The sequence below is a fragment of the Salvelinus sp. IW2-2015 genome, linkage group LG27, assembly GCF_002910315.2.
Source record: "Salvelinus sp. IW2-2015 linkage group LG27, ASM291031v2, whole genome shotgun sequence".
Classification (NCBI taxonomy): domain Eukaryota; kingdom Metazoa; phylum Chordata; class Actinopteri; order Salmoniformes; family Salmonidae; genus Salvelinus; species Salvelinus sp. IW2-2015.
Genome location: NC_036867.1, coordinates 30,904,808 through 30,931,276, shown reverse-complemented (window position 1 = coordinate 30,931,276; position 26,469 = coordinate 30,904,808). Strand labels below are relative to the sequence as shown.

The 26,469-nt window shown below is 43.0% G+C and overlaps 1 protein-coding gene and 1 long non-coding RNA gene across 2 annotated transcripts; one reads left to right on the top strand and one right to left on the bottom strand.

The window, feature by feature from the left end:
• Nucleotides 1–941: 941 nt before the first annotated feature.
• LOC111953456 (follistatin-related protein 1) lies at nt 942–20,740 on the bottom strand. The gene is made up of 11 exons (XM_023972743.2): nt 20,650–20,740; nt 20,485–20,541; nt 7,691–7,792; nt 7,367–7,496; nt 7,063–7,098; nt 6,586–6,716; nt 5,627–5,745; nt 2,954–3,066; nt 2,269–2,379; nt 1,901–2,001; nt 942–1,078 (listed from the first exon to the last, which is right to left on the bottom strand). The coding sequence occupies exons 1-11, from the start codon at nt 20,650–20,652 to the stop codon at nt 1,037–1,039; spliced, it is 945 nt and encodes a 314-aa protein (XP_023828511.1). The 5' UTR covers nt 20,653–20,740; the 3' UTR covers nt 942–1,036.
• Nucleotides 20,741–22,890: 2,150 nt separating this feature from the next.
• On the top strand, nt 22,891–25,654 carry LOC111953226 (uncharacterized). The gene is made up of 3 exons (XR_002875839.3): nt 22,891–23,439; nt 23,580–23,855; nt 23,963–25,654. It is a non-coding gene; the product is annotated as an uncharacterized lncRNA (long non-coding RNA).
• The last annotated feature ends 815 nt before the right edge of the window (nt 25,655–26,469 follow it).

The window sequence follows — 26,469 nt, the reverse complement described above, 5'->3', positions numbered from 1 at the left end:
AAAAGTATCCAGGCTAGTGTTTTGGCATTAGATTCATTTTATGGCGTAATAACTCTACAACCTCATGATAGAAAAGCCATTTGTAAATAGATGAACAACATTACCTCATCAGTGTAGACACGTAAGCCTACAGATTGAACCCTAGCATCATCGCTTTACCTTGAAAAAGCAGGAAACCCTGCACACATCTAATCATAGATTCTTGTCATATTGTTGGTGCATAGACAAGAAAATAGAGATGGTATACATGTTCTTGTCTAAGACTGAGTGCGGACACTCTTCATTTTCCTAACAGATTGAACCCTGGCACCATCAGATGTTATGGGTCAGTCGGTTTTACTGTATATATTACAGATATGATATGAGTAGCTATACTGCCAGGAAAGTGTAATCACACTGTTGATGGATTTACAATGGTATTCAGGTACATTTACAACTCAGCCATGTGTTCATCTTTCATGTGATTTACTGGCCCTATAAAATACCCAGGTGTCTGGAAGAGCACCCTGTAAGGTCAAAGCATCTGATTATGCTTTCTCGCTGGATTGCTTATCTCAATCCTCTGTGATGTGGTTGGGTATGTGACGTGGCCACTGTGAAGTCATTTTCTGCGAAAAGTAGTTCTTTACAACTTGTGCTTTCTTTATAGCTCCAATTCCCACACTCTTCTCTTTTCTACAGATGAGCTAATTTGACTGACAGAAACAACAACGAAAACAACAAATTCACTAAAATGAATACAAATACTAACCCACCACTAGGTGATGGGGATTCTTACCAAGGCTTGGGAGTGTTACTCAAATAGGATAACAGTACTGTGTTTGTAGGTACACACAAGTCAACTAGTCTCCCCTCTACACAATAATATTATAATAGACATTGGTACAGTTTTTAAATCTTAATAATTCACATTGTAAAATATAAAAACTAAAAACAAGTGATGCATTTCTTTAGTAACAGTACAAGCTCCAAAGCTTCAGCCAGATAGTGATTGTTGATGGTGGGACTGAAAGAGGGCTCTCTCTCTCTCTCTCTCTTAAATGTCCTTAGTGCTCACTTTCATCTTCTCCACAGTTTCCTAACAAAAGTTAAAGGAACAAGATTATTGGCTACTGTAGTACAAGTACAGTTATGATACACAGTGTATACAGCATGGGTTCATATCGTTTTTCCCTCTTTAAAATACATTAGCTGCTCTTGATTGAGCTTGCCTGACACAATGGAACCAATGAAATAGTCCCAAATGTGCAAACCCCGCCAATCTGGCACCTCAGGCAGGCTCAATCAAATGCGCCTAGTACTAAAAATAAAGCAAAACCTATGTCTGATGTACAGTAAAGATGCAGCCAAAAAGTGAGACATACCTAGAAGCATGGGCATGTAAACTATGACAAATATAGGCTCTGATTATTACAGTAATTACCTCATAAAGTTCTAAGTACAGCTGTGTGTGTTGTATAAGTACACAGCCTCATTGACCTATACTGTTACTTAAAGGGGCAATCCACAATTGAAACAATAACACTTCTCAAGTGTTTCGGTTAAAAGCTGAGGGATGGGCTGGAGAAATGTACTGTAACCACTCTCAAATTCATAGACAGAGCTATGGATGTAAGGACCGACCATCCATGATATCAGAATTAKAGTTTTAACCATGTTTTAAGGCGATACAATGTTTGTTTACACTTACTTTGCTCACAAACATTGGAGTAAAACAAGCTTATATGTTGGGTTCGGATGGAGTGTGACAGTTGAACTAAGCTCATGAGGCATTTACAAACTATACTCTTTAAGAATCAATGGGTACATATCAAGTCCAAAAATTGATATCGCAACTGCAGATTGCCCCTTTAACAAGTAGCAGTGAAATGTCATGTGCTGTTCATGGTGCCAGACTAACCTGATGTTTGTTGAGCTCAGCCACTCTCCGTGTCCACTCCTCCTCTGTCATCTCCTGGTCAGCACCTTCAGTCTTCTCCACAGCAGGCACCTTATCTGTGCCTGCGGCGAGGGAGAGAGGAATAAAGAGAGAGAGAAAAAGAGAGAGAAGAATAAACAGAGGACGGGGACAGAGGAAGCGAGACACAAGCCAATATGGACAGAGATAGAGAGTAGCAAAGAGAGAGATAAAGCGAGGGAACAAACATACATAAATAGAGAGAGTGAGAGAGAAAGRACATAACTAATCTAAGCGCAAAATCCCCTCACACAATGACCCAGATAAGTAAGGGCCTACTATAACGGCAGGTGTGAGACAGCTAGTCTCACCTTCGCAGGTCACAGCTGTGCAGACCCAGTTCCCACAGGCACAGACACAGCGGTTACACTCCACCTGAGTCTCTGCCCCGTCCTCATAGGTCTCATCCTCCAGGGCACACTCTACAGGAAGCAGGAAGTGGATAACAGGAAGTTAATAGACATCACAGGAAATTACATGTTGATCAGTAACAGCACAGTTTTCAAACCCAGAGATGAAAGTGGTCAATTCTTTCGGGAGCGCCTTACGAAGCAGTCTCAACGGACCAGACCGGGTTTTGGGAAATCAGTAGGAGAAAATTCTTCCTTATTTGTACATTTTCTTTAAATCCATAAGCACAACCTACAGTAGATTCGAGCCAATGTTTGAAGCTGAACATTTTCATCAAAAACAACTTTATATCGAAGGAATGCTTTTGATTTGACAACCTGCACATCGTTAGACCCGTTGATGTGTTTTTGCGCATAACCTTAGATAGCCTACAAGCGTAATCTGGGATTTTGATTGGAGAAGCAGTTTCTGGACATCTTCATGTATATTTTCTTTGGTAACAGTATTTTATTTATGAACGTGTCTTTTTTGGTGTGTTTTTAAAATGGTCTAATAATCAAATCACTTTTTTTTTTAAACGTAAGGATTGAACATTGGACATAAAAAAACATACCAGGAAGATACTGTATATGRTGTAAATCTTACTTCTCTCTGGTGGGTTGAAGCCAGGCTTGAAGCAGTTTAGGAACTCATCGAAGCTCAACTTCCAGTCCGTGTTCTCATCTGAGAGCTCGATGAGGGCATCCACACACAGGCTCCTAGTGACCAACAGGRGAGGTGTGGGAATTAAAAATAGGGCCAACAAGACACAGGAGGGAAATAGAGTAAAACAGACTACTGTTACCCTCATTTCACTGGAGCTATATACTGCGTTGACAAAACATTATTGAGTTGCACCCCAGCCCCTTTTGCCCTCAGAACAGCCTCAATTCGTAGGGGCATAGACTCTACAAGGTGTCGAATGCATTCCACATGGTTGCTGGCCCATGTTGACTCCAATGCTTCCCACAGTTTGTGTCAAGTTGGCTGGATGTCCTTTGGGTGGTGGACCATTCTTGATACACACGGGAAACTGTTGAGCGTTGAAAAACCCAGCAGCGTTGCAGTTCTTGACACAAACCGGTGCGCCTGGCACCTACTACCATACCCAATTCAAAAGTATTTCTGTTTTTTATTTGTAATAGATTTGCAAACATTTTTATAAAACRGTTTTGCTTTGTCATTATGTGTAGATTGATGAGGATTTYTTTCATTTCATCCAATTTAGAATAAKGTTGTAACATAACAAAATGTGGAAAAAKGGAAGGGGTTCTGACTACTTTCCGAATGCACTGTAAATGTTCCTCAATGTTCCTTAGACTGGGCCTAAAACAAACCACRCCTAAACCAAACCATGCCTCACTATTTTGTTTTTGGCATCTTTTGAAACTAATACATTGGAATGACAATGACCACAGGAGTAGGCAAGACAGCACAAACAGATCTGGGATCAGGCTAATGCCWGTCCAGTTGCCCTTTAACTCTGRTCTATCTCACAGATGACCCCAGATAGCCAGCCGGCACACATTGGGAGGAAGGTTCCACACATGAATGAGAGTTGATACTGCCCAAATCCCCGTGTCGCTCTCTGCGCTCGCTCCCAGACCCATGATGCATGGGAGAAGGGTATGGTCCMACGGGACAGCCAGTGTTGTGCCACTGAGCCCCAGCCCCATTGCCACCCACACCCACCACCACTTCCCATCAAAACAAGCCGCCTCACCATAACAGAACTGGCAAAACAGCACTTTCAGCCCCCCCAAATCACCCGTCCCCCTACCCCAACACCGTACACCCTGTCTCGAGGTCACCATGTAAACAACTGTGATATAACAAATCTACATCACTCATCCTAGTCTTATCAATTACATTCTTTGATGATTCCATACAGTCACAACTGTAGAAATCTACAGCACACTCACCATGGCTGCAAAGGTRCAGCACAGTGGTTAGACACTAACAACTGAAGAGTTCAACATCAGAGTTAGAAAACTCTTGATAAGGGCAAGAACTGAACAACTGAATTCTACAGAATGTGATGAGCATATATTGATGTTGTAACGGCAGCCTTCCTCCTCTTYGTCTAAAGAGGAGGTGTAGCAAGGATCGGACCAACACGCAGCGTAGCCAGTGCTCAACATGTTTAATAATACTGATAAACAGTGAACACTTAACAAATATCAAAAATAACAAAATGTGGCAAACCGATACAGTCCTAGCTGGTGCAGAGAAAACACAAAGACAGGAAACGACCACCCACAAAATCCCAACACAAAACCAGCCACCTATATATGATTCTCAATCAGGGACAACGATTGACAGCTGCCTCTGATTGAGAACCATATTAGGCCGAACACAGAAACAGACAAACTAGACACACAACATAGAATGCCCACCGAGCTCACGTCCTGACCAACACTAAAACAAGCAAAACACATAAGCACTATGGTCAGGACGTGACAGATGTATTATACAGGCTGCCATTGCTTCTGTATACGGTAGTTTTAAATCAATATGGCAATAACTGATTCACTGAAAGAACTCAATCAAATACCTATTAGCAGTGCAAGCAGTAGCTTCATCATGGCCTTTCCATTGCTTTCAATCGCTCCATGTATTGAATTAAATTAGTGTTAGTCCCAGAAAAATTGATATTTAACTTATTTTGAAGTTACGTCCCTGGTTAGGTGCTGGAAATTAAAACCCTGTTAATTTGCTTAGGGAGCTCATTAAGTGCTGAGCCCCACTCATAATATGAGAATGTGTTGGTGGAGATAGCTTCTCTTCTCTTCAAGCAGCAATTGAAAACAATGATGGCAAGGTACAGTCACTAGTCTTTTTAGTAAGTACTCTTATTCAACACAGAAGTACACCGAGATATAAATACACCGAGATACCAATATGTTGAGAGACAAACAACCATGACGCTACTACTACTTGAAGTGAATGCACTGCACTAAGCAAATATCAGTAAGTAACACTATAAGTAACACTATATTATATGTCTAAACATTTCCACGGACTCAAAACGTCTGGAATTTAGTCAGGACCATTATGACATGATTATAAGACATTATAATCGGGTCATACTTGCTCGTGACTTACAGTGCATTATCAATAACCTTTAGAATGCATTATAACTGCAGGCTTTACGTGAAGTGTTACCCGATTATGGTCTGGGCTCAGTGAGAATCGACCAGTGGGCGCAGCTCATCTGAGCAGGTCTGTGACGAGTGACAACTGTGCGCTACTGACTCTGGGCCAGTGGTCGGGGCTCACCTGAGCAGGCGGTTGTTCTCCTCGTCGGCATATGAGGTAATGTTGATGGCTGTTTCGTTGTGCTGGAGGAACTTAAGGAACTCAGTGGAATCCAGCTGGGAGTCTCCATTGTCATAGTCCTGTAGGAATATTCATTCATACATTTTTATTTTGAGCCTATGAGGATGCAGGAGATGTGTTTTTTTTTTTAAGGAGTGCAGTTCCACCACTCTTTAGTATGATTATTTTTGCTTTATGGAGTATGAAAATAAATGGTGGAGATGACCATCAGAGCTCTATGGGCTTTCTGTGAGAAGTGTTAACCACACAGGCAAACAGTGGGAGATGATATTGACTCTTTGGGGGGCCAGAGCAGGAGAGCTGTTGCATAACTGCTGTTATGTGTTCAAGTGCTGGGCTGTGGGAAGAACGTTAAACAGTCTGTTCTTGCTGTGGGGCCTTTTCTATGCTGTGAAGCTTGGCCCACAGAACAAACCAAAAAAACGAACTGACAGAGGGGGAGAACTCGGTGAACTTTCAACAGATTCTGTCTCAGTAGAGCTGYTGCAAGTGAAATGTATCATTCTGCTGCTTACGGAGTCATTAAGTAGTCCATACATGCTAACGGATTGTAATCTTAGCCGTTTTAGATGAGGACAGAGGAGGACTTTCTAGAAGTACAGGACTAGAAATAAATACAACTCCATTCCACTTTAAATAATGTGAGCTGTTCGGTACTTTTCCTTGCAGTTTTCCATTATTTTACAGCAGTAGTTAAACTACGAAAGTATCATTACCTCTCCCCACACACACACACACACACACACACACACACACACACACACACACACACACACACACACACACACACACACACACACACACACACACACACACACACACACACACACACACACACACACACACCCACCCACCCACCCACCCACCCACCCCCCAGAACACGCACAAGTCCGACCTACCTTGAAGTACTTGAACAGGATGTTGGAGAAGTTGGAGCCCTTGGCGAACCAGCCGTCAGGGACCACCTCATTCTGCAGCCACTGGATGACCCGGCTGCGCAACTCGTTCCTGTTGGCCAGGTAGCACACGACTACACAGGCAGAGAGGGAGAGAGTAGAGAGGGTCAGTACTGCAGACAGCTGAATGATTATACAGACTCGCTCATATTTACAGCGTGTTTTTACTGGAACTAAGTATGTGAGAGTACTGCTGTTTGTGTGTGTGTGTGTGTGTGTTAGGGGGCTGGGTGTGAGTGTGTATGTGTGTGTTTCCCTTGAGCGCATAGCTGTGGTGTGAAAGTGTAAAGGAATATCCAACAGTGTATCTTCCACAGTGCATGCAAGGATAGTATAAAATGAACATACTGCTATTATTAATCAATTATTCATTAACCTCTCTGAGACAATGGGCCTCATGACCTTGAGCAGTATACTTACTTGGGCTAGCAGCAACAGCTTTGTCTGTCTTTTTCTCTGAAAGAAATCACAGCACAATCAAAACAACTGCAAACACTTCGCTTAATCTCCTCTTTATTGCAGAATGTTCCTTAGAACACAGAAATAGAACTCCCAGAACAGATGTTCCATTCAAGGTAATGCTCTGTGATGGGAAGACCAGCAGTCATATTGAGTGTACATATGTGTTTCATTGAAATGTGCATGGTCTGAGGGGCTTTGTCCATTCTAGTAATAYATTTCTATGCCTTAAGACAACCCRGGRATTCTTTTCAGGGTCCCCTACCTTCACAGTGTCCGTCGTGGTACACCTGGATCTTGAGGCCGGTCAGGCAGGCGTCGCGGTGGAGTTCACAGTGGTTGCGGTACGTCTTACCATTACTGCCACACACAGAGCGCTTGTGAGGTTTGCATTGCTGAAGACAGAGAGAGAGAGAGTACACACGTTTTCAATCTGTGCAGTGAGACATTTGGTCTTTGCCAGGAATGTGTATGTGTGTGTGCATGTGTGTGGGTGTGTGTGTATGCGTGCATGCATGCGCGTAAGTGTATATGTGTTTGTGTGAGCGCGTGCATGCATGCCTGTGTGTGTGTATAGGCTAAGACTCACCTCGATGCACAGGCAGGAAGGTTCCCCTTTCTCTGTCACAGCACACTCCCTGCCAGCCCCACAGAATACATTGGCACACACCTTGGACTTGCTCTTCCCCTCCTACAGGGACACAGAGACACAGAAGACATGGGAGATTATACAGCTGATGCCTTCTACTTGTGTGATGATGTCTATAAACACAAATGAACATCTCCTCCCGCAAAGAAATTGAGATTACATGCCACTTCTTACATGCATTCTTCTAATCTACATGATCAGAAAGATACAAGGAAACACTAAGGAAATTCACAAGAATTAACAGTAATAAGTAATAGGGAAGGGTCCTTCTTTACTGCCGTAAGTAAACTACAGAGCGATCTCATTGAAGGTGGCCATCGCCATCTAGTGTTGACTAAAATAGCTAGATTTACAGGTATAACATTTGACCGGAATGCAATCATTTTAGGTTTATTTGAGCAATATGCATTATTATACAACTCCTGAGTAATGTTAGATTTGGAAAAAGGGTGATTTTACTGGAACCTGGTCTACTTGGCTTGAGTCAGATAACATTGTATTTGTAAAGACTGCACAATTAAATCAATAAAATAATATAATTGACATTGATCATTTTCTGCTGTGATCACAAGTAAGTGACCACATTTTACTCACTGGCGTATAAGACAGACAGACAGACAGACAGACAGACAGACAGACAGACAGACAGACAGACAGACAGACAGACAGACAGACAGACAGACAGACAGACAGACAGACAGACAGACAGACAGACAGACAGACAGACAGACAGACAGACAGACAGACAGACAGACTTCATGAAGGCTGTCACTAGATGGCGACATGCCCTTCACTTCCTAGCGGTAGGTTTTCTAATGTGTATACCATTACTGTAACACCCTGATCTGGTTCACCTGTCCTTGTGATTGTTTCCACCCCATTATTGTTTCCACCCCTCACTTATTATCCCCGGTGTATATATCCCTGTTTTTCGTGTCTCTCTGTGCCAGTTTATCTTGTTTGCCAAGTCAACCAGCCGTTTTCCTTGCTCCTATTTTTCCCCAGTCTGTTTGTTTTCTAGTCCTCCTGGTTTCGACACTTGCCTGTCCTGACTCCGAACCCGCCTGCCTGACCACTCTGCCTGTTCTGACTACCAGCCTGCMTATCCCCTTGTACTGTTTTTGGACTCGGATCTGGTTTCTGACCCCTGCCTGGCCTGACCTCGAGACTGCCTATCGCCTGGTACTGTTTGGACTCTGACCTGGTTGATGAACTCTCGCCTGTCCCCGACCTGCCTTTGCCTACTCCCTTTGTTATAATAAATATCGGAGCTYCACCATCTGCCTCCWGTGTCTGCATTTGGGTCTCACCTTGTGCCCTTATAATTACGTTCTGTTTCAGATRTCTTGATATACAGTATGTTACATTTTAAGAAACACTACGTCATTTCAATATATATCGATTTTTACACTCAAACACATACACAGCAACATTGAGAGAGAGAAGTGTGTTGCCCTTTTGTCTGCTATCTAAATCCCCCAGACTGCTTTCCAGACCCTCAGTTGCAGATGGAAGTCTGAACAGCCCGTTGACCTGTGACCTTTCATTCACAGCGAGGGCCGCTAAGCCACAGTGACTTTAGCATAACAATGTTTCGGCAAATGCCCTCCCACACGCATAGTGACACATGTGCTCTCAGCCAACGCAGTCAGACAAAAGACACCCACAATTTTATAGGGCAGATGGTAGACAGACAGACACTGGAATAATATGTCATGGAGTGTCCAGGTGACTGAAGAACACAAACAAACCCACACATACACTACTGTTTCAAAAGTTTGGGGTCACTTAGAAATGTCCTTGTTTTTGAAAGAAAAGCAAATTTTTTGTCCATTAAAATAACATAAAAATCATCAGAAATACAGTGTAGACATTGTTAATGTTGTAAATGACTATTGTAGCTGGAAACGGCTGATTTTTTAAAATGGAATATCTACATAGGCGTACAGAGGCCCATTATCATCAACCATCACTCTTGTGTTCCAATGGCACATTGTGTTAGCTAATCCAAGTTTATCATTTTAAAAGGCTAATTGAGCATTAGAAAACCCTGCAATTATGTTAACACAGCTGAAAACTGTTGTTCTGATTAAAGAAGCAATAAAACTGGCCCTCTTAAGAGTAGTTGAGTATCTGGAGCATCAGCATTTGTGGGTTTACAGGCTCAAAATGGCCAGAAACAAAGAACTTTCTTCTGAAACTCGTCAGTCTATTCTTGTTCTGAGAAATGAAGGTTATTCCATGAGAGAAATTGCCAAGAAACTGAAGATCTCGTACAACGCTCTGTACTACTCCCTTCACAGAACAGCGCAAACTGGCTCTAACCAGAAAAGAAAGAGGAGTGGGAGGCCCCGGTGCACAACTGAGCAAGAGGACAAGTACATTAGAGTGTCTAGTTTGAGAAACCGACACCTCACAAGTCCTCAACTGGCAGCTTCATTAAATAGTACCCGCAAAACACCAGTCTCAACGTCAACAGTGAAGAGGCAACTCCGGGATGCTGGCCTTCTAGGCAGAGTTGCAACGAAAACGCCATATCTCAGACTGGACAATAAAAATAAGATGGGCAAAAGAACACAGACACTGGACAGCGGAATATTGGAAAAAAGTGTTATGGACAGACAAATCTAAGTTTGAGGTGTTCGGATCACAAAGAAGAACATTCGTGAGATGCAGAGAAAATGAAAAGATGCTGGAGGAGTGCTTGACGCCATTTGTCAAGCATGGTGGAGGCAATGTGATGGTCTGGGGGTGCTTTGGTGGTGGTAAAGTGGGAGATTTGTACAGGGTAAAAAGGATATTGAAGAAGGAAGGCTATCACTCCATTTTGCAACGCCATAACATACCCTGTGGACGGAGCTTAATTGGAGCCAATTTCCTCCTACAACAGGACAATGACCCAAAGCACAGCTCCAAACTATGAAACTATACAATAACTATTTAGGGAAGAAGCAGTCAGCTGGTATTCTGTCTATAATGGAGTGGCCAGCACAGTCACTGAATCTCAACCCTATTGAGCTGTTGTGGGAGCAGCTTGACCGTATGGTACATAAGAAGTGCCCATCCATCCAACTTGTGGGAGGTGCTTCAGGAAGCATGGGGTGAAATCTCTTCAGTTTACCTCTACAAATTGACAACTACAATCGCTAAGGTCTGCAAGGCTGTAATTGCTGCAAATGGAGGATTCTTTGACGAAAGCAAAGTTTGAAGGACACAAATATTATTTAAATGAAAAATCATTATTTATAACCTTGTCAATGTCTTGACTATATTTGCTATTCATTTTGCAACTCATTTCATGTATGTTTTCACGGAAAACAAGGACATTTCTGACCCAAAACTTTGGAACGGTAGTGTATATAACATATGGCACCAATATGTTATTATATTTTCTATGCATATACGAGGGGGTTCCAATGGGGGACCATGTATAGACTGTAGCCTGGTGTCACAGATATGACAGGCATGACTGGGGGTCAGAGAGCACCAGCTGCCTGAGCCTTGTGACCCCCGACCTCTCACCATTGATATTTTGGGGTATTTTATTAGGATCCCCATTAGGGTCCACACGGCCACAGCTACTCTTCCTGCCAGGCCTCACAGCCCTACACAGCCCTACTTCCCAGGAAATGATCATAAGTATCTGCTGGTATGTCACTGCTTGGCTGGCATGTGTTTTGAGATTTTCACAGACAAAAGATATGAAGCCTTGTGTAATCTCTCTCTCTCTATATCCCTCCTTATAGAGACATAATCACTCTTTTATACATAAGCTGAACAATCAAGAGGGTTTGCAGTTTTTTGATTCTATTGGTTCCATTGAGTTAGGCAAGCCCAATCAAACCCAACATTTGAAATTCTCTTGAATACTATTTGAACCTAGGTCTGACCCACACATGCACGCACTGGCATTAACAGTATGTGCACACTCTAGCACGCACGCACGCACGCAAGCACACACACACCACACACACACACACACCCACACACACACAAACACACACACCACACACACACACACACACACACACACAACACACTTACACCACACTCACACTCACACTCACACTCTCACACACACACACACACACTGTACGATATGCAGGTCAGGCCGAGACCCCCTGTCTCAGGCATGTTATTTTCATTAGTCCACGTGAAGACTTATGGCAGGGTCGGTCCACAGGCCAAGAACTGATGGTAAAAAATACTTCCATCTTCGAGCTGTCTAACAGAGGAGCTGTACACACATCAACACACACACACACTTGAACACACACACAGATTTGCATTCTCAGCTGGAGCATCTGGTCTGGACTGACTTCTCTCTCTGTGTCCCCAGAGGGAGATGGATAGCGTGAGTGGAAGACAACAAGAAGAAAGACACTTCAGGGAAACGAGGGCGCAAACATTCCCCTGCAGAGCCAAGATGAGGAATTTGGGAGCATGTCCAACCTGTGACTCTCCCATCCAATCCTAACTTGTTTTATAGGGCAAAGTCAAGACACTGAAAAAAGAAAGCTGTAAGTCAGGGGCATACCAAACCAATCATGGCTTTAATAGCGCTAGAAGAACCAATCAGTTGGGGATAGAGCCTTCCATCTGTTTTCCAAGGAACCTCGTTTCTAAATGACCTACTTATCTGAGTATAACTTAACTCCGGTTAACCCCAAATGCGACACTCTCTCATTGACCTAATACCAAAATCCCTCACTTTTTGGTATTATTTTTCGTGGACAGATTTTGGGCAGAGTAAATGCTCACGCATCGCCTCTTCTTCTCTGGTGTATCCAGTACTGGAGACCCATAACAGAGACGGAAAAGGAAGCGAGACACCCCAATCGCTGTTTTTTTCCCCGTTTTTTTTTCTGGTTCAATGAAAGTCACTGAACTAACTAGACCAGACCCAGCTGCTATTGCATGGTGTCTATGGGAGACTGACAACTTTTCCCCCAATGGTAAACGGCCTGAGTGAACTATCTTAATTTATCCACCATCTTTGCCCATATGGCTCAAACAGAGGAAGTGAGTGTGAATGGACTGTGAGCAAAGCATAACGGGTACACAATTCTACACCACACTGCCTACACGGCTTTCACAATAAAAAATATTCTGGCTCCACCAGCACCTTCTGAGGTGACTCAGGGGAAGATGCTAAAATGGCTACACAGGTATAACTGCTTCTGCTCTKTATTTCACAGCCGCTTTGGATTTTTTTGGAGGGAGAGGCCTAGAAGGGGCCAGGCAGGAAAGAACACACAGGGAACAGTGATTACTTTAGCAGAGAGACAGACAGCAAACACGGGCCTGGTCTGGTCACTCCACAGGGCGAGGAGAGAAACTGTGTTCTCCAACGGTGGTAAATATTCAAACCAGTGCCAAGACTAAAACTCCATAATTGAGTTTGGGATGTACTGTAGTGGGGATGACCACGACTTACACTAAACTATGGCTAATGACTATACATTGTCAGACAACCAAAAGGTCAATTTATTGGATATATGTTGGATAATGGTATTTTACAGACAGAATGAACTATAAGGCCAACACTGAGTTTCTGTGAGGTTCATACCAGCAACACAGAGAGTTACTAGAGACCCGTAGGTCTCAAACACAGGAAGTGAGTGTGGACGGACTGTGAGCAAAACACAATGAGTGCACAATTCTACACAACAGTGAGTGATCACTTTGGAGAGACCTTCCAGCGCCCAGCTGTAGACAAGAAACAGACCTAGTCCCAAAAACAAACAAACACGGTTTTCTTCGATTCAAACAAAGGAAGTGTCACTTTCATCATCCTAATTGGTTGATAAACAACAATGTTAAGGTTTGAGTTATAATAAACTATTACTGTATTTAGGTCATTAAGATGTCATATTGGAAGAAAATACTCTCTCCTTTTTGTTCTGTGTGTGTGTGTGTGTGTGTGTGTGTGTGCGTGCGTGCGTGCGTGCGTGCGTGCGTGCGTGCGTGCGTGCGTGCGTACGTGCGTGCGTGTGTGTGCGTGGACTACTTTGGATGAGTAATGGAAAGATACCGTTCAACGACAAACCAAAGTCACACCCTAGGTGTAACTTCAAGATCCTTCGTCATCAAAGCTTCAAAAGCCTTTACATAAAATGTAATTGCCGATGTCATACTTTTCTTTGAAAGACAGTAAAAAGGCTGTAGAGGCTGATTATACTCTATGACTAATCTTCCCAGCTGGCTGACTGCTGAGACCTTTAATTCTGAGGTGCTTTCCAGAAGAGGAGTGTGTGTAATGTCTATACTTCCTAACTCACCAAGACCCAAATCAGAGGGCCCACAGTGGACTGAACATATGAGTCACATTAGTCCTTTGCAATCAGACCAAAAAAGAATCGAGATGGAGGCGGAGGAAATGTTGTTTTTGTACCGTAGCCCTGTCTCATGTAAGGCTGTGTCTGTGGCTATTTGGGGAAGGGGGCCTTATACATCTAAACAGAAGGACAAACAGCAAAGAAAGGCCTCTTGTCTCCCCGCAGAGAGAATATACAGGTAACTGCCAACATAGTATCTTAATAGAGCAGAACAGAGCCAGAACAGTTTCAAAGCACCTCAGCATGAATTCTACAAGTATCTGGAACTCTATTGGAGGCATGCGACACCATTCTTCCACGAGAAATTCCACCATTTGGTGTTTTGTTTCCGGTGGTGGAAAACGCTGTGTCAGGTGCCAATCCAGAATCTCCCATAAGTGTTCAATTGGGTTTAGATATGTTGACTGAGACAGCCATGGTGTATGGTTTACATTGTTTTCATGCTCGTCAAACCATTCAATGACCACTCCTGCCCCGTGGATGGGGGCATTGTCATCTAATGGGGGCATAGCCATGGTAGCCAAAATAATGTTGCCCCTGGCTAGCCGTAAAAAAACTACTGTGCTGTCTGGTTTGGATAATATAAGGAACTTTAAATGATTTACACTTTTAATGTTGATACTTAAGTATATTTTAGGAATTACGTTTTACTTTTGATACCTAAGTATGCTTAAAACCAAATACTTGTTGACTCTTAATTAAGTAGTATTTTACTGGGTGACTTTCACCTTTACTTGAGTCATTGATTATCCTTGATTTTTCCAGCAATTACGTTCCATACAGCACATAACTTGAACTACATGTAATTGCAGAACAACTTCAAACTTGTCTTATCCATCTACATAGGACCATGATTTTAGTTTAAACTACACGCACAAATAAATCAATCAGTTAAGTCGTGCCTTAATAAGTGTGTCTAAAGTGAACAGCATTCTTTCCCTCTATCTCCCAGGTTCCAGCCCAAATGAGAGAGCTCACCCCACATACCAGGCATTCCTGCCCAGGTCAAAGGCCTGATTCGGGGGACTGCTCACCCAGACAAACCCTCTGACTTCCAGGGCCATGAACGCGCGCTCCAGCTGTGCTGACCCATTTAGCACTTGCACAGCCCAGCTCCTGCTGCTTAGCCTACACACACACACAACACACGTGTGTGTGTGTGTGTTGTGTGTGTGGTCGTGTGTGTGTGTGGTGTGTGTGTGTGTGTGTGGTGTGTGTGTGTGTGTGTGTGTGTGTGTGTGTGTGTGTGTGTGCGCGCGCCAAACGAACGGACGCACACACAAATGACAAACGCCCTCACACACTGGAATGCTCTCACCAATACATGAGCGGCACACACATTTCAGTGATGGGCAAAAAACAATGCAATTACATATCGGAATATTATTTTTGACAATATATTCATATCTATCGTTTTAACAACATTGCAATATTATTTTTGACTAGTTTGCTGTACCTGTGCCAAAACGTTCCTCCATAGCTTGTTCTCATCTTCTTTCTAAATAGAGAGCCCATTTGTTTTCAGCACTTTCATTTCCATGACTGATCAAAACTCATTTTTATCATGGCTGCCTCTTGTCTGCAGCAGATGGCGAGCAATATGTTTGAAACGCCGAATCGCAAAATAAAATCACAGCATCGAATTGCAATACATATAGAATCGTGAGAATCGCAATACATGTCGAGATAATATCGTATCGAGAAGGTCCCTGGGAATCCCCAGCCCTAAGACACATGCACGCACAAGGGTCTGAGCTGTGTGTGAAACCATCACCATGTTGGGAAGTAAGCTGCTGGGGGGGGGTCAGAGGGCTCTGATCACGGAGGAGGTGACCATGTGTGGCCCTGGCTTGTAAGAGGACATCTGGCCTGAGGTGGCCCAGCTGGGAGTGAAACTTTGTAAACTCCATATTAGTCTTTATGAGACTTCTTCGGGAAGAAGCAGCTGCTTAACCCCAGGTTTAGTGTTCACTACTTACGAGACAGAGTCGGGATTAGAAGGCACTAGCACAAAGTGATTCTTTGGCATGTGTGACTTGTTAACCTCTCAGTGTTAGACCCTGACTCAGGCATCAGATAGGTCAATAGGTACTAATAATAGTCGCTGTGCCCCCCTAAAATGGTACCTGACAAAGAGAATTGAGTCAACGCATACATATTTCAATATGTAATGAACCCCAGTTCTTTCTAAAGCTGGCAATGAGTTTTGTTCTACTTTCTTGTTTTGTTTTGCGTTCCCAACAAGCAGTATGCTTGCATAAATAAATAAAAACATGGACTCCCTGAACATTTCGTCAGAGCGTCCTGCTCGGACAAAAACACGCGTTTCACATGAAGCTTTACAGAGCTAGGAGGGCGTTAAGGTGGGCAGTGAATTCCTCCCAGGCTTTCTAACCCAAGAACTCACATCCTTTTCCTCCACTCACACATTCGACCTGAGCACAGACAACTCGATTCCGTGTTTTAAAAACTTCTGATACAAATTCTATTTGAAAACGCCCTTCTGATTCTCCCTCTTTTCCAGTTCTCTTCACAGATCTTCTTGAAAGTTGCGTCTGTAACAGTATAGCTTCCGTCCCTCTCCTCGCCCCTACCTGGGCTCGAACCAGGGACCCTCTGCACACATTGACGACAGCCACCCTCGAAGCATCGTCACCCATCGCTCCACAAAAGCCGCGGCCCTTGCAGAGCAAGCGGAACAACTACTTCAAGGTCTCAGAGCGAGTGACGTCACCGATTGAAACGCTATTAGCGAGCTAACTAGCTAGCCGTTTCACATCGGTTACACGTCTGAATTTGCAGTGTCCTAGCTGCTGCTGTAGAACTTATTCTCTTTATTTGTCTGTCGCTCTAAAATGAGCATTTAAATAATTCCATGCATTTAAATTAGAATATTAGATGCATTTGCATCATGCATTATGTATTAAAAGCTTTCATTCATGAGATCTTGGAGGGGTTATAAATTCCACAGCATTCCACAGGATCGCATTCATTATTTGATGGTCTCTGACAAATTCAGGAGGGAGGAAGTTCAAATTCATTCATAAATTCATTCATTAACAGATTCATTCATTAATTCATTCACCGTATTAAAAGTGATTGGTTTAGATAGAGCGTCTCGTTCCTAACGGCTGTTTGAACCAATAAAAGCCAAGGTGATGTCATGAGCAAAAAGGCGGGCTCTAACAGCCTAATCAGCCTATAGCCTTATTGTTTCAAGTTCATTCTCATGCTAGGTGAATGTCATTACATTGCTTCTCTCATCCACCCAAAAGCCTTGTATATACCATCTCCCATAAATCCTTGGGAAGCTCAGTCCATTCAACTCCTCTCACCTCCTCCCACCTTCTTTCCCCGGCTAGTCTCTCGACTAACTCTCATCGCCTATATCACTCTCTCCCACTCTTGTTTCTCACTTCTTCATCCCACTCTCTCTCTCTCCCACCCACTTTCTTCCTCCCTCCTGTCTCAATCTCTTCTTTTTCTGTCTATAACTCATCTCCCTCTACCCCCTCTCTTCCTGGCTAGTCTTGGCTGGTGCTGAGTGGTGTCATGGCAGAACGGGCTTGTTCCTGTGTTGCTCTGTGCAGGCGGAGAGGGTGAGCTAATGGCTGACAGATGTTTAGAGGAGGAGGAGAAGGAGACACACTAGAAAAAGGCATGCATTTTTAAGCAGAGCACTGTTCCAATCACACACTCTTGAGGAGGGCCAAGCTAGCACACTTAATAAACGTATAAACTGCCATGAACAGCTATAAACACCTATAGACCATTGTGTTAATACAAGACAACCTTGCTGTAAATAGCCTTTTTGCACTACAAGGTTGTGTTTATCAGTTGGCGGTTATGCACTCATTTGTGTTGTGTTCCTTATCAGCCGTCCAGGCAACAGCTTCAGTCATCCAGATCACATTTTGAGACTAATTGCCCCCTCTAATAGGGCTAGAAATCGGCTGKTTTTCTCTCTGTCTCCTTCTCTCTCTCCCTTTTTTTCTCTCGCTCTATGAATCTGGGAAACATGCCAGCCAGGGAGAGAGCGAAAACTAGGCAGAGACAAAAGATAAAGAAAGAGAGGGGGAAACCTTAAACTGGCATAAAACACAGTGAAAAACATAAATATTTCCCTTAATGAGCTTCACAAGCTGCTCTGTGTAGGAGAGCAAACAAGCGTTTCCACTGAGGGCATTGAGGATGGCTCTGAAGTAGTGCCAGAAGTGAGGGAATGGGTGCACTGCACCACACCACACGCCTGTCAACCACAACACACACACACACACAATAACCATGTTCACAAAACAAGAAGGAAGAAGGGAGGGAGAGAGAGAGAGGCAGTTGGATCTCCTCATTGTCTAAGGCGCATCTGGCTCCTCAGCCATCACACATGCCTGTCAGATCCCAGCCTGCTCCACTCTGACCCCTAAACCATGAACCCTGGCCTTCAATGTAGGACCGGCCCAAAGGACATACAGCAGTAAATTCAGTCTGGTGAAGGACAAACAGCCACCATGGCTCATATCACCATTATGGCCATCATGGTACTGCCTATAATGCTTGCTTTTAGATTACAGAAGGACTGTGCTACCAGTCAGTAGCTGGTATCTAAAGCTATTTTTCTTTCAGACAACAGTCAAAGGTTATGGAGCTATGCCCTACTTCCAACAACACATTGATTTTCCATTCTGAAATCGAATAGAAAATGGCCCTGTCTGGGTATCCTTTTTCAAGGGCCTTTGCAACAAATACAGCTTTTAGTTTGACAGATTTGACATGTATTCCTCTAGTGCCGTTACATGTTCATGTCCAGGGTTGGATAACTCAGTCCCTCAGGCTGGCTGTGAATGAACTAACAGGGCCTGGGAGGGCATGGATGAAGCAGGACAAACTGTACACAGCTGAGAACACGACTGTCCGTGTCCACACTAACAGATTACAACTGAAATTAGGACATCTGAAATACCAACCTAGTTTCTGCTTGGAGCAGCATGTTTTAAAAAAAACATATTCAATGATACTCATTCACTACTATGGTATTCAAAAAGTCAACACTGCCGTTGCTGTCTGCGCCACAGTATAACCTGGAGGGAAACAGGTAGGAAAGGAGGCTGGCTTTGAAATGAACGTTCAGAAATCTAAACCAACAACTGGAATATCCAGACAGACAGAGCAAAATTATTGAACACAGCAACCACTTTTCCTCTTTGTTCCTTGTCATGACTGCATGTCTTTGGATGTTGAGGTCTAGGGCATGTTCTCTGACTCAGTGTACATGCGCAGCTAGATGAGGATATAGACACACACAGGCACACACACACATACATCCAAATATAGAAGATGTGGCCCCAGGGCTGTAGATGAAAAGACTGACACATCTGTCATCTGCGTTTGTCAACACCTAAGAGCTGCCAACCAGCAGGGAACTGGTAGTGTGTGTGTGTGTGTGTGTGTGTGTGTGTGTGTGTGTGTGTGTGTGTGTGTGTGTGTGGTGTGGTGTGTCTACGTTTGTGCATGTGTGTGTGTGGGTGTGCAGCTTGCTATCTGCAGTGCGTGTGTGTGTGTGTGTGGTTGAGGTGCGACAAAGAAAAAATCCTCATTGGCTTTCCCAATTGTCTGTTATATTGGTCTATTTTCTCTGAGACCATCAATCACCTCTCTGGCCACCACAGCACAAGACCAGTTCATTAAGAAGTGCCATGAACCTAGCCAGAGCCTCCAACATGTCACAACACTACACTGGTGGTCAATGACCAAAGTGGCCACCTCTACAAACAACTGTGAACAACTGTTCCTGCATGGCAACCAATCAGAAGTAGTTTACAGGAAACAGGGGTGACCCCCGCCCCCCCCCCCCCAAAAAAAAACAATTACCTCTAAAAAACTATGCCGAAGTGAAGTACATTCAACAGCAGTGATCAGGATTTGCTTGATGTAAATGGCAGGCATGCAGCACGTTAATTATCTTCTAATGTTCTCTAAAATATATTACATATCAAGTATGTGTTATAAAGACGTTTCATAGAGATACTGACGGTTTGGAGCTAATTRGAATAGGCTGCTATTTCATTGGCACAGAATGTACACACAACATGCACTCGAAGGCACTGGTTTGGTGAATGTTGACATTGCATCTTTGAAGCTGGACAGATGTGCAAGGCTCTGCCTCTTCTTTTTCTGAACTCTTTGTCTTCTTTAAATTACTGTGTACACGTACACACATCAGACTGTCCGAAGTTAAATTGACCAATCAGACAAGCACGTTACTGTTGGATTATGTACAATAGCCAAATAATGAAAAAGTATACAGTTGAAAAAAAAGGAAAACATTCGTTTGTCAACAGACTAATCGTCCTCTAGATCGTATATATATTTTTTTACATCTAAATAATAAAAAGCATTTACCTCGGCATGACAGCAAACGACTGCGACTAGTAGACATAAAAGGACACTTCGGAACATCTGCAGAGAAAACAAAAAAGACAGTGACGGCCTGACAGTCAAAACAAAACTGAAGAAACTTAAGTATTGATGAAAACTAAGATGTTGTCCTTTTTTCCGAAAACTTACCATGTTAGCGGGTGATGACCCAAAGGCAGAGGAAAGACGGCAGTGTTCAGACCGAGACAAAGGAGRATAGGAAAATTAGATTGGCGAAATTTGAGCACCACGAAGGAATTTCCCCCGTCTGTCTCCCCCCTCTCTGACTTGGCCAATAGCGCTCGAGGCACTCGAAGCGGGACTGAGCAACAGCAGCAAGAAGTGAAGTGCTCAAGGATGGACAGATGACGGGGAGAGAGTTGATTCAAAGTTTAATGTTATCCAAAAATACATGTGCCATCCATGGTTCCTTAGTTGATTTACTGTGTAGGTCTAGCCTACAGTTGAAGTCGGAAGTTTACATACACTAAGGTTGGAGTCATTAAAACTCGATTTTCAACCACTCCACAAATGTCTTGTTAACAAACTATAGTTTTGGAATATCGGTTAGTACATCTACTTTGTGCATGACACAAGTAATTTTTCCAACAATTGTTTCCAGATTATTTCACTTATAATTCACTGTGTCACAATTCCAGTGGGTCAGAAGTGTACATACACTAAGTTGACTGTGCCTTTAAACAGCTTGGAAAATAATGAAATGGCTTTAGAAGCTTCTGATAGTCTAATTGACAATATTTGAGTCAATTGGAGGTGTACCTGTGGATGTATTTCAAGGCCTACCTTCAAACTCAGTGCCTCTTTGCTTGACATCATGGGAAAATCAAAAGAAATCAGCCAAGACCTGATGTGTACACCTCCACAAGTCTGGTTCATCTTTGGGAGCAATTTCCAAATGCCTGAAGGTACCACGTTCATCTGTACAAACAATAGTACGCAAGTATAAACACCATGGGACCACGCAGTCATCATAACGTTCAGGAAGGAGACGCGTTCTGTCTCCTAGAGATGAACGTACTTTGGTGCGAAAAGTGAAAATCAAGCCCAGAACAACAGCAAAGGACCTTGTGAAGATGCTGGAGGAAACAGGTACAAAAGTATCTATATCCACGGTAAAACGAGTCCTATATCGACATAACCTGAAAAGCCTCTCAGCAAGGAAGAAGCCAAAACCGCCATAAAAAAAGCCAGACTACGGGTTTCAGCTGCACATGGGGACAAAGATCGTACTTTTTGTACTTTTCCTCTGGTCTGATGAAACAAAAATAGAACTGTTTGGCTATAATGACCATCGTTATTTTTGGAGAGGCTTGCAAGCCGAAGAACACCATCCCAACCGTGAAGCACGGGGGTGGCAGCATCATGTTGTGGGGGTGCTTTGCTGCAGGAGGGACTGGTGCACTTCACAAAATAGATGGCTTCATGAGGAATGAAAATGATGTGGGTATATTGAAATAACATCTCAACATCTCAGTCTGGAAGTTAAAGCTTGGTCGCAAATGGGTCTTCCAAATGGACAATAACCCCAAGCATACTTCCAAAGTTGTGGCAAAATGGCTTAAGGACAACAAAGTCAAGGTATTGGAGTGGCCATCACAAAGCCATGACCTCAATCCTATAGAAAATGTGTTGGCAGAACTGAAAAAGCGTATGCGTGCAAGGATGCCTACAAACCTGACTCAGTTACACCAGCTCTGTCAGGAGGAATTCACCCAAAATTCACCAAACTTATTGTGGGATGCTTGTGGAAGGCTACCTGAAACGTTTGACCCAAGTTAAACAATTTAAAGGCAGTGCTACCAAATACTAATTGAGTGTATGTAAACTTCTGACCCACTGGGAATGTGATGAAAGAAATAAAAGCTGAAATAAATCAATCTCTACTATTTTTCTGACATTTCACATTCTTAAAAAAAATTGGTGATCCTAACTGACCTAAGACAGGGAATTTTTACTAGGATGAAATGTCAGGAATTGTGAACAACTGAGTTTAAATGTATTTGGCTAAGGTGTATGTAAACTTCCGACTTCAACTGTAGATGTATTTTATTCTGCAGGAGAAAAAAAATCCCCAAAATTGTTTGCTCACATATGTGACACAATGCAAAAAAATAAATAAAATGTGTGTTTGTAATGTATAAACATCTAAATTGCATGTGTGATACATGATAACCATACATAATGACTTCTCGTTATTGTTAATTGATTTAACATAGTGGTAACCACAAATGGTCACCACATAAAAGAGTGTGTGTGAACACTTCCAATTACTTTATTGTGGAGCAGGGTAGACAACACGGGAGAGGAAGAAATCTAAGAGCTAGTGGCCCGTCAGAGAGGCGGGCATGGGCCCCACCGAAGAGGTTGTCACGCCCTGACCTTAGAGATCCTTATTTATTCTCTATGTTTGGTTAGGTCAGGGTGTGACTCGGGTGGGAAAATCTATGTTTTCTATTTMTTTGTTGTTTTGCCAGTGTGGTTCCCAATCAGAGGCAGCTGTCTATCATTGTCTCTGATTGGGGATCATATATAAGTTGTCATTTTCTGTTTGTGTTTTGTGGGGTGTTTTCTGTTCAGGTTGTTTCCCTGACAGAACTGTGCGCTTTCGTTTTCTCCTTTTGTCATTTTGTTTGAGTGTTTTTGTGAACATTAAATCATGAACACTTTCCACGCTGCGCTTTGGTCTCATTCCAACGACGAACGTTACAGAGGTGGGCATGGGTCCCTTCAAAGAGGTGGACATCAGAGAGAGGGAGGCAGAAGGCATGGAACTGTTGTGTCTAATGAAGTCCGGGCTATCGTCACTGACCATGTGGTAAACAGAGGCCTTACCATGGCAGAGGCTGCCAGATTAGTTCACCCCAATCTGAAATGATCAACTGTAAATTCGATCATGAGAACATTTCACCAATAATACCGGTTAGTCTGCAGGATATGCACTATGCTTTACCATTACATTAACAGTAAATGACATATCGTAATGCAATGTAAATTCACAAAGCATGTTACAGTATTCTTACAGTATGATCTATTGACAGTATGCTCTGTTCTACCCTCAGAATTAATGGTGGTGGCTGAGCTGTGTGCTGACCGACCAGCAGGAGTGGGCAGTGGTGGAAGTGGTGGAAAGGGTGAGGACCAGGTATGACATGCTGTCCGAAATAAAGCAGGCCATGTAGGAGAACGATGACACCTTTTCCAATGTGGCATCCATCAGCCTACCAACAATCCCTCGCCTTTTGAGGAGGCACCAGTTATCTATGAAACACATTTACCTGGTGCCTTTTGAGAGAAAAAACAACCGGGTGAAACAACTGCAGGCCGAGTATGTTCAGGTGCAGCACAAAATACTGTATTACTGTTACTATTTGATGCACATTCTACTTCACAATATCATATTGGAACTACTCTGTGAAAATAACTAACCAAAATATATTTTTAGAGGTTAATGCTGCCGTGAACCATCACAAGTATATCTTTGTTGATGAAGTGGGCTTCAAACTGGCCAAAACTTGGCGCCGTGGGCGGAACCTCACCGACCAACGGGTGACCTGGACAACGTGTCAGAAACATCTCTAGCTATCTCTGAAGATGGTGTGATAAGATGTAGGCCATTACTTGGATCCTAAAACGTTGCACACCTAATTGTGTTTCTCAATGAAATTGAGCAGGCCTGTCAATATGAAGCGGTCACCTATGTCATTGTGTGGGACAATATCAGGTTCAACCATGCAGAGGTGGTTCAGAAATGGTTTTGGGCCCATCCTCGATTCGTGACCCTATACCTGCCCCCGTAGTCTCCTTTTCTCAACCCGATTGAGGATTTCTTTTCAGCATGGGGGTGGAAGGTGTACAATCGCCATCCACATGAGCATGCCACCCTCCTTCCGGCCATGGATGAGGCATGCGACGACATCAATCCAGACCAATGTCAAGCTTGTGCCAACTTGTATTTTGAATCAACGGTTGTGTGGTGAGAGATGTTTTAATGCAAATGAATGCACAATGACACGTTTTGAATGAAAGACTGGCTGCGTTACAAGTGTGACCAGTTTGGAGTTGTGAAAATGTATCACATACAGTACCTGTGAAAATAGTACCAAAGCGATAGAAAAAATAAACTTGAATGTGTTTTCCRGTGGTGCTGGTTGAGCACATTTTTACAAAGTTAGAGTGCCACAAGTTTGAACTGTGTGTGTGCATGTGTCTGTGTGTGCGTGCCTATGTGTGCGTGGGTGTGCATGCCTGTCTATCTGCCGTGCTTGTGTTCGTGTCTGTGGTTGATGTGTGACAAAAACATTTCCTCATTGGCTTTCCCAACTGTCTGTTATATTGGTCAATTTTCTCGGGGGATAGAAGCATGAGCACCACAGCACACAAGCAGTTAATTAACAAGACAAACACCATAACCTAGCCAGAGCCACGAATTTTCACAAAATTCTTGCTTTTAGCCTTTTTACATTTTAACTATTTATTTACATATTCCTACTCTTCAAGGTCTCTACTAACAGGATTGGTGCAATATTCATCCCCAAAAAGTTTTACGTTTCTGTAGTTAGGCAGAATATGCAGGATAAGTCTCTGGAAATGGTAAGATCACGACAATAATATCATGCGTTATTATGCCCCTTTTGAAATCTAAATAACACACGCATTGTCACGTTCCTGACCTGTTTTCTCTTGTTTTGTATGTGTTTATTGGTCAGGGCGTGAGCGGGGTGGGCATTTCTATGTGTTGTGTTTCTATGTTGGGTTAAAGGGTTGCCTGGTATGGCTCTCAATTAGAGGCAGGTGTTTGGCATTTCCTCTGATTGAGAGTCATATTAAGGTAGGTTGTTCTCAATGTTTGTTTGTGGGTGATTGTCTCCTGTGTCTTCCGTGTCTGTGTCTGCGTACCACACGGGACTGTAGCGTTTGTTCGGTTTTTGTGTAGTCTGTTTTCCCTGTCCGTGCGTTCTTCGTGTTTTATGTAAGTACTCTCGTTCAGGTCTGTCTTCTTCGTTTTGTAAAATATTCAAGTGTTCTTCGTGTGTTTAGTTTTGTCTTGTAAATAAAGTTTCATGATGTATTCAAAACCCGCTGCACGTTGGTCAAATCCATGCTACTCCTCTTCTGATGAGGAGAAGGAGGAAGCGCGTTACACGCATATTGCCCTAATTTGGTTCGAAACTCAATGGCATCGTTTGTAGCAAATTGACAGCAATGTCTTTCATCACCAACAGTTGTTTAACAATGTAACCCCATCAAATCATGTCAGATGAAAAACCTCAACATTATACTTTTTTTGCCGTGGATCAGGGGCGAAAATCTGATATCAACCTTGGAGGGGACAATTACATAAMATTTTCTCAAGAGCAATTCCTGAGGGGGACACCAAAAGTAGTGCTGTAACACATAGTATACGTTGTTAAATGTATATTGAGGAACCATAATTCCTACAACTGGATAATTGATAGGTACAGTAGTTAACTGAAGGGTTTTCCCAACTTGTTCAAATGTTTAAATCATTATAATTCTACTACTAATAATAGTTATAGCAGTGCTCCTTACCAGTCCAGTATGTATGCAGGTATTCGTACTTACAACCAGCAATATCAAGAAAGGTCAGTAGGTGACAATGGTACTGTACACTGTATGGGTGTAGTTTTCATAAATACAATGAACATGGTGTGATCACATCTAAAATAATCTCCATTGAGAACCATCACAAAGTTGGTCTCCGTATTGAATTTTATCACAGGGACGTCGAAGCACTACAGCTGCATGCTGATCTTGGAATAAAACTGACGATAGCAAACGATTCCATCTTTGACCGACGCCACATAAATGGAATAGGTACTAGCAGCTTATAGTTAATGTTTGCTTTAGTTTGCGCGCTAGCTCTGCAAATTCAGCTAGTGTGTGACCCTGCAACATAAAAATAAAAATATAACATTTGCTAGGGACCTG

Coding starts and splice junctions, on each gene's coding strand:
- LOC111953456 (XM_023972743.2), bottom strand. Junction 7,793..20,484: donor TCGTTTGCTGTCATGCCGAG/GTAAATGCTTTT, acceptor GTGTCCCTGTAG/GAGGGGAAGAGCAAGTCCAA. Junction 6,717..7,062: donor AGCTGTTGCTGCTAGCCCAA/GTAAGTATACTG, acceptor CTGCCTGTGTAG/TCGTGTGCTACCTGGCCAAC.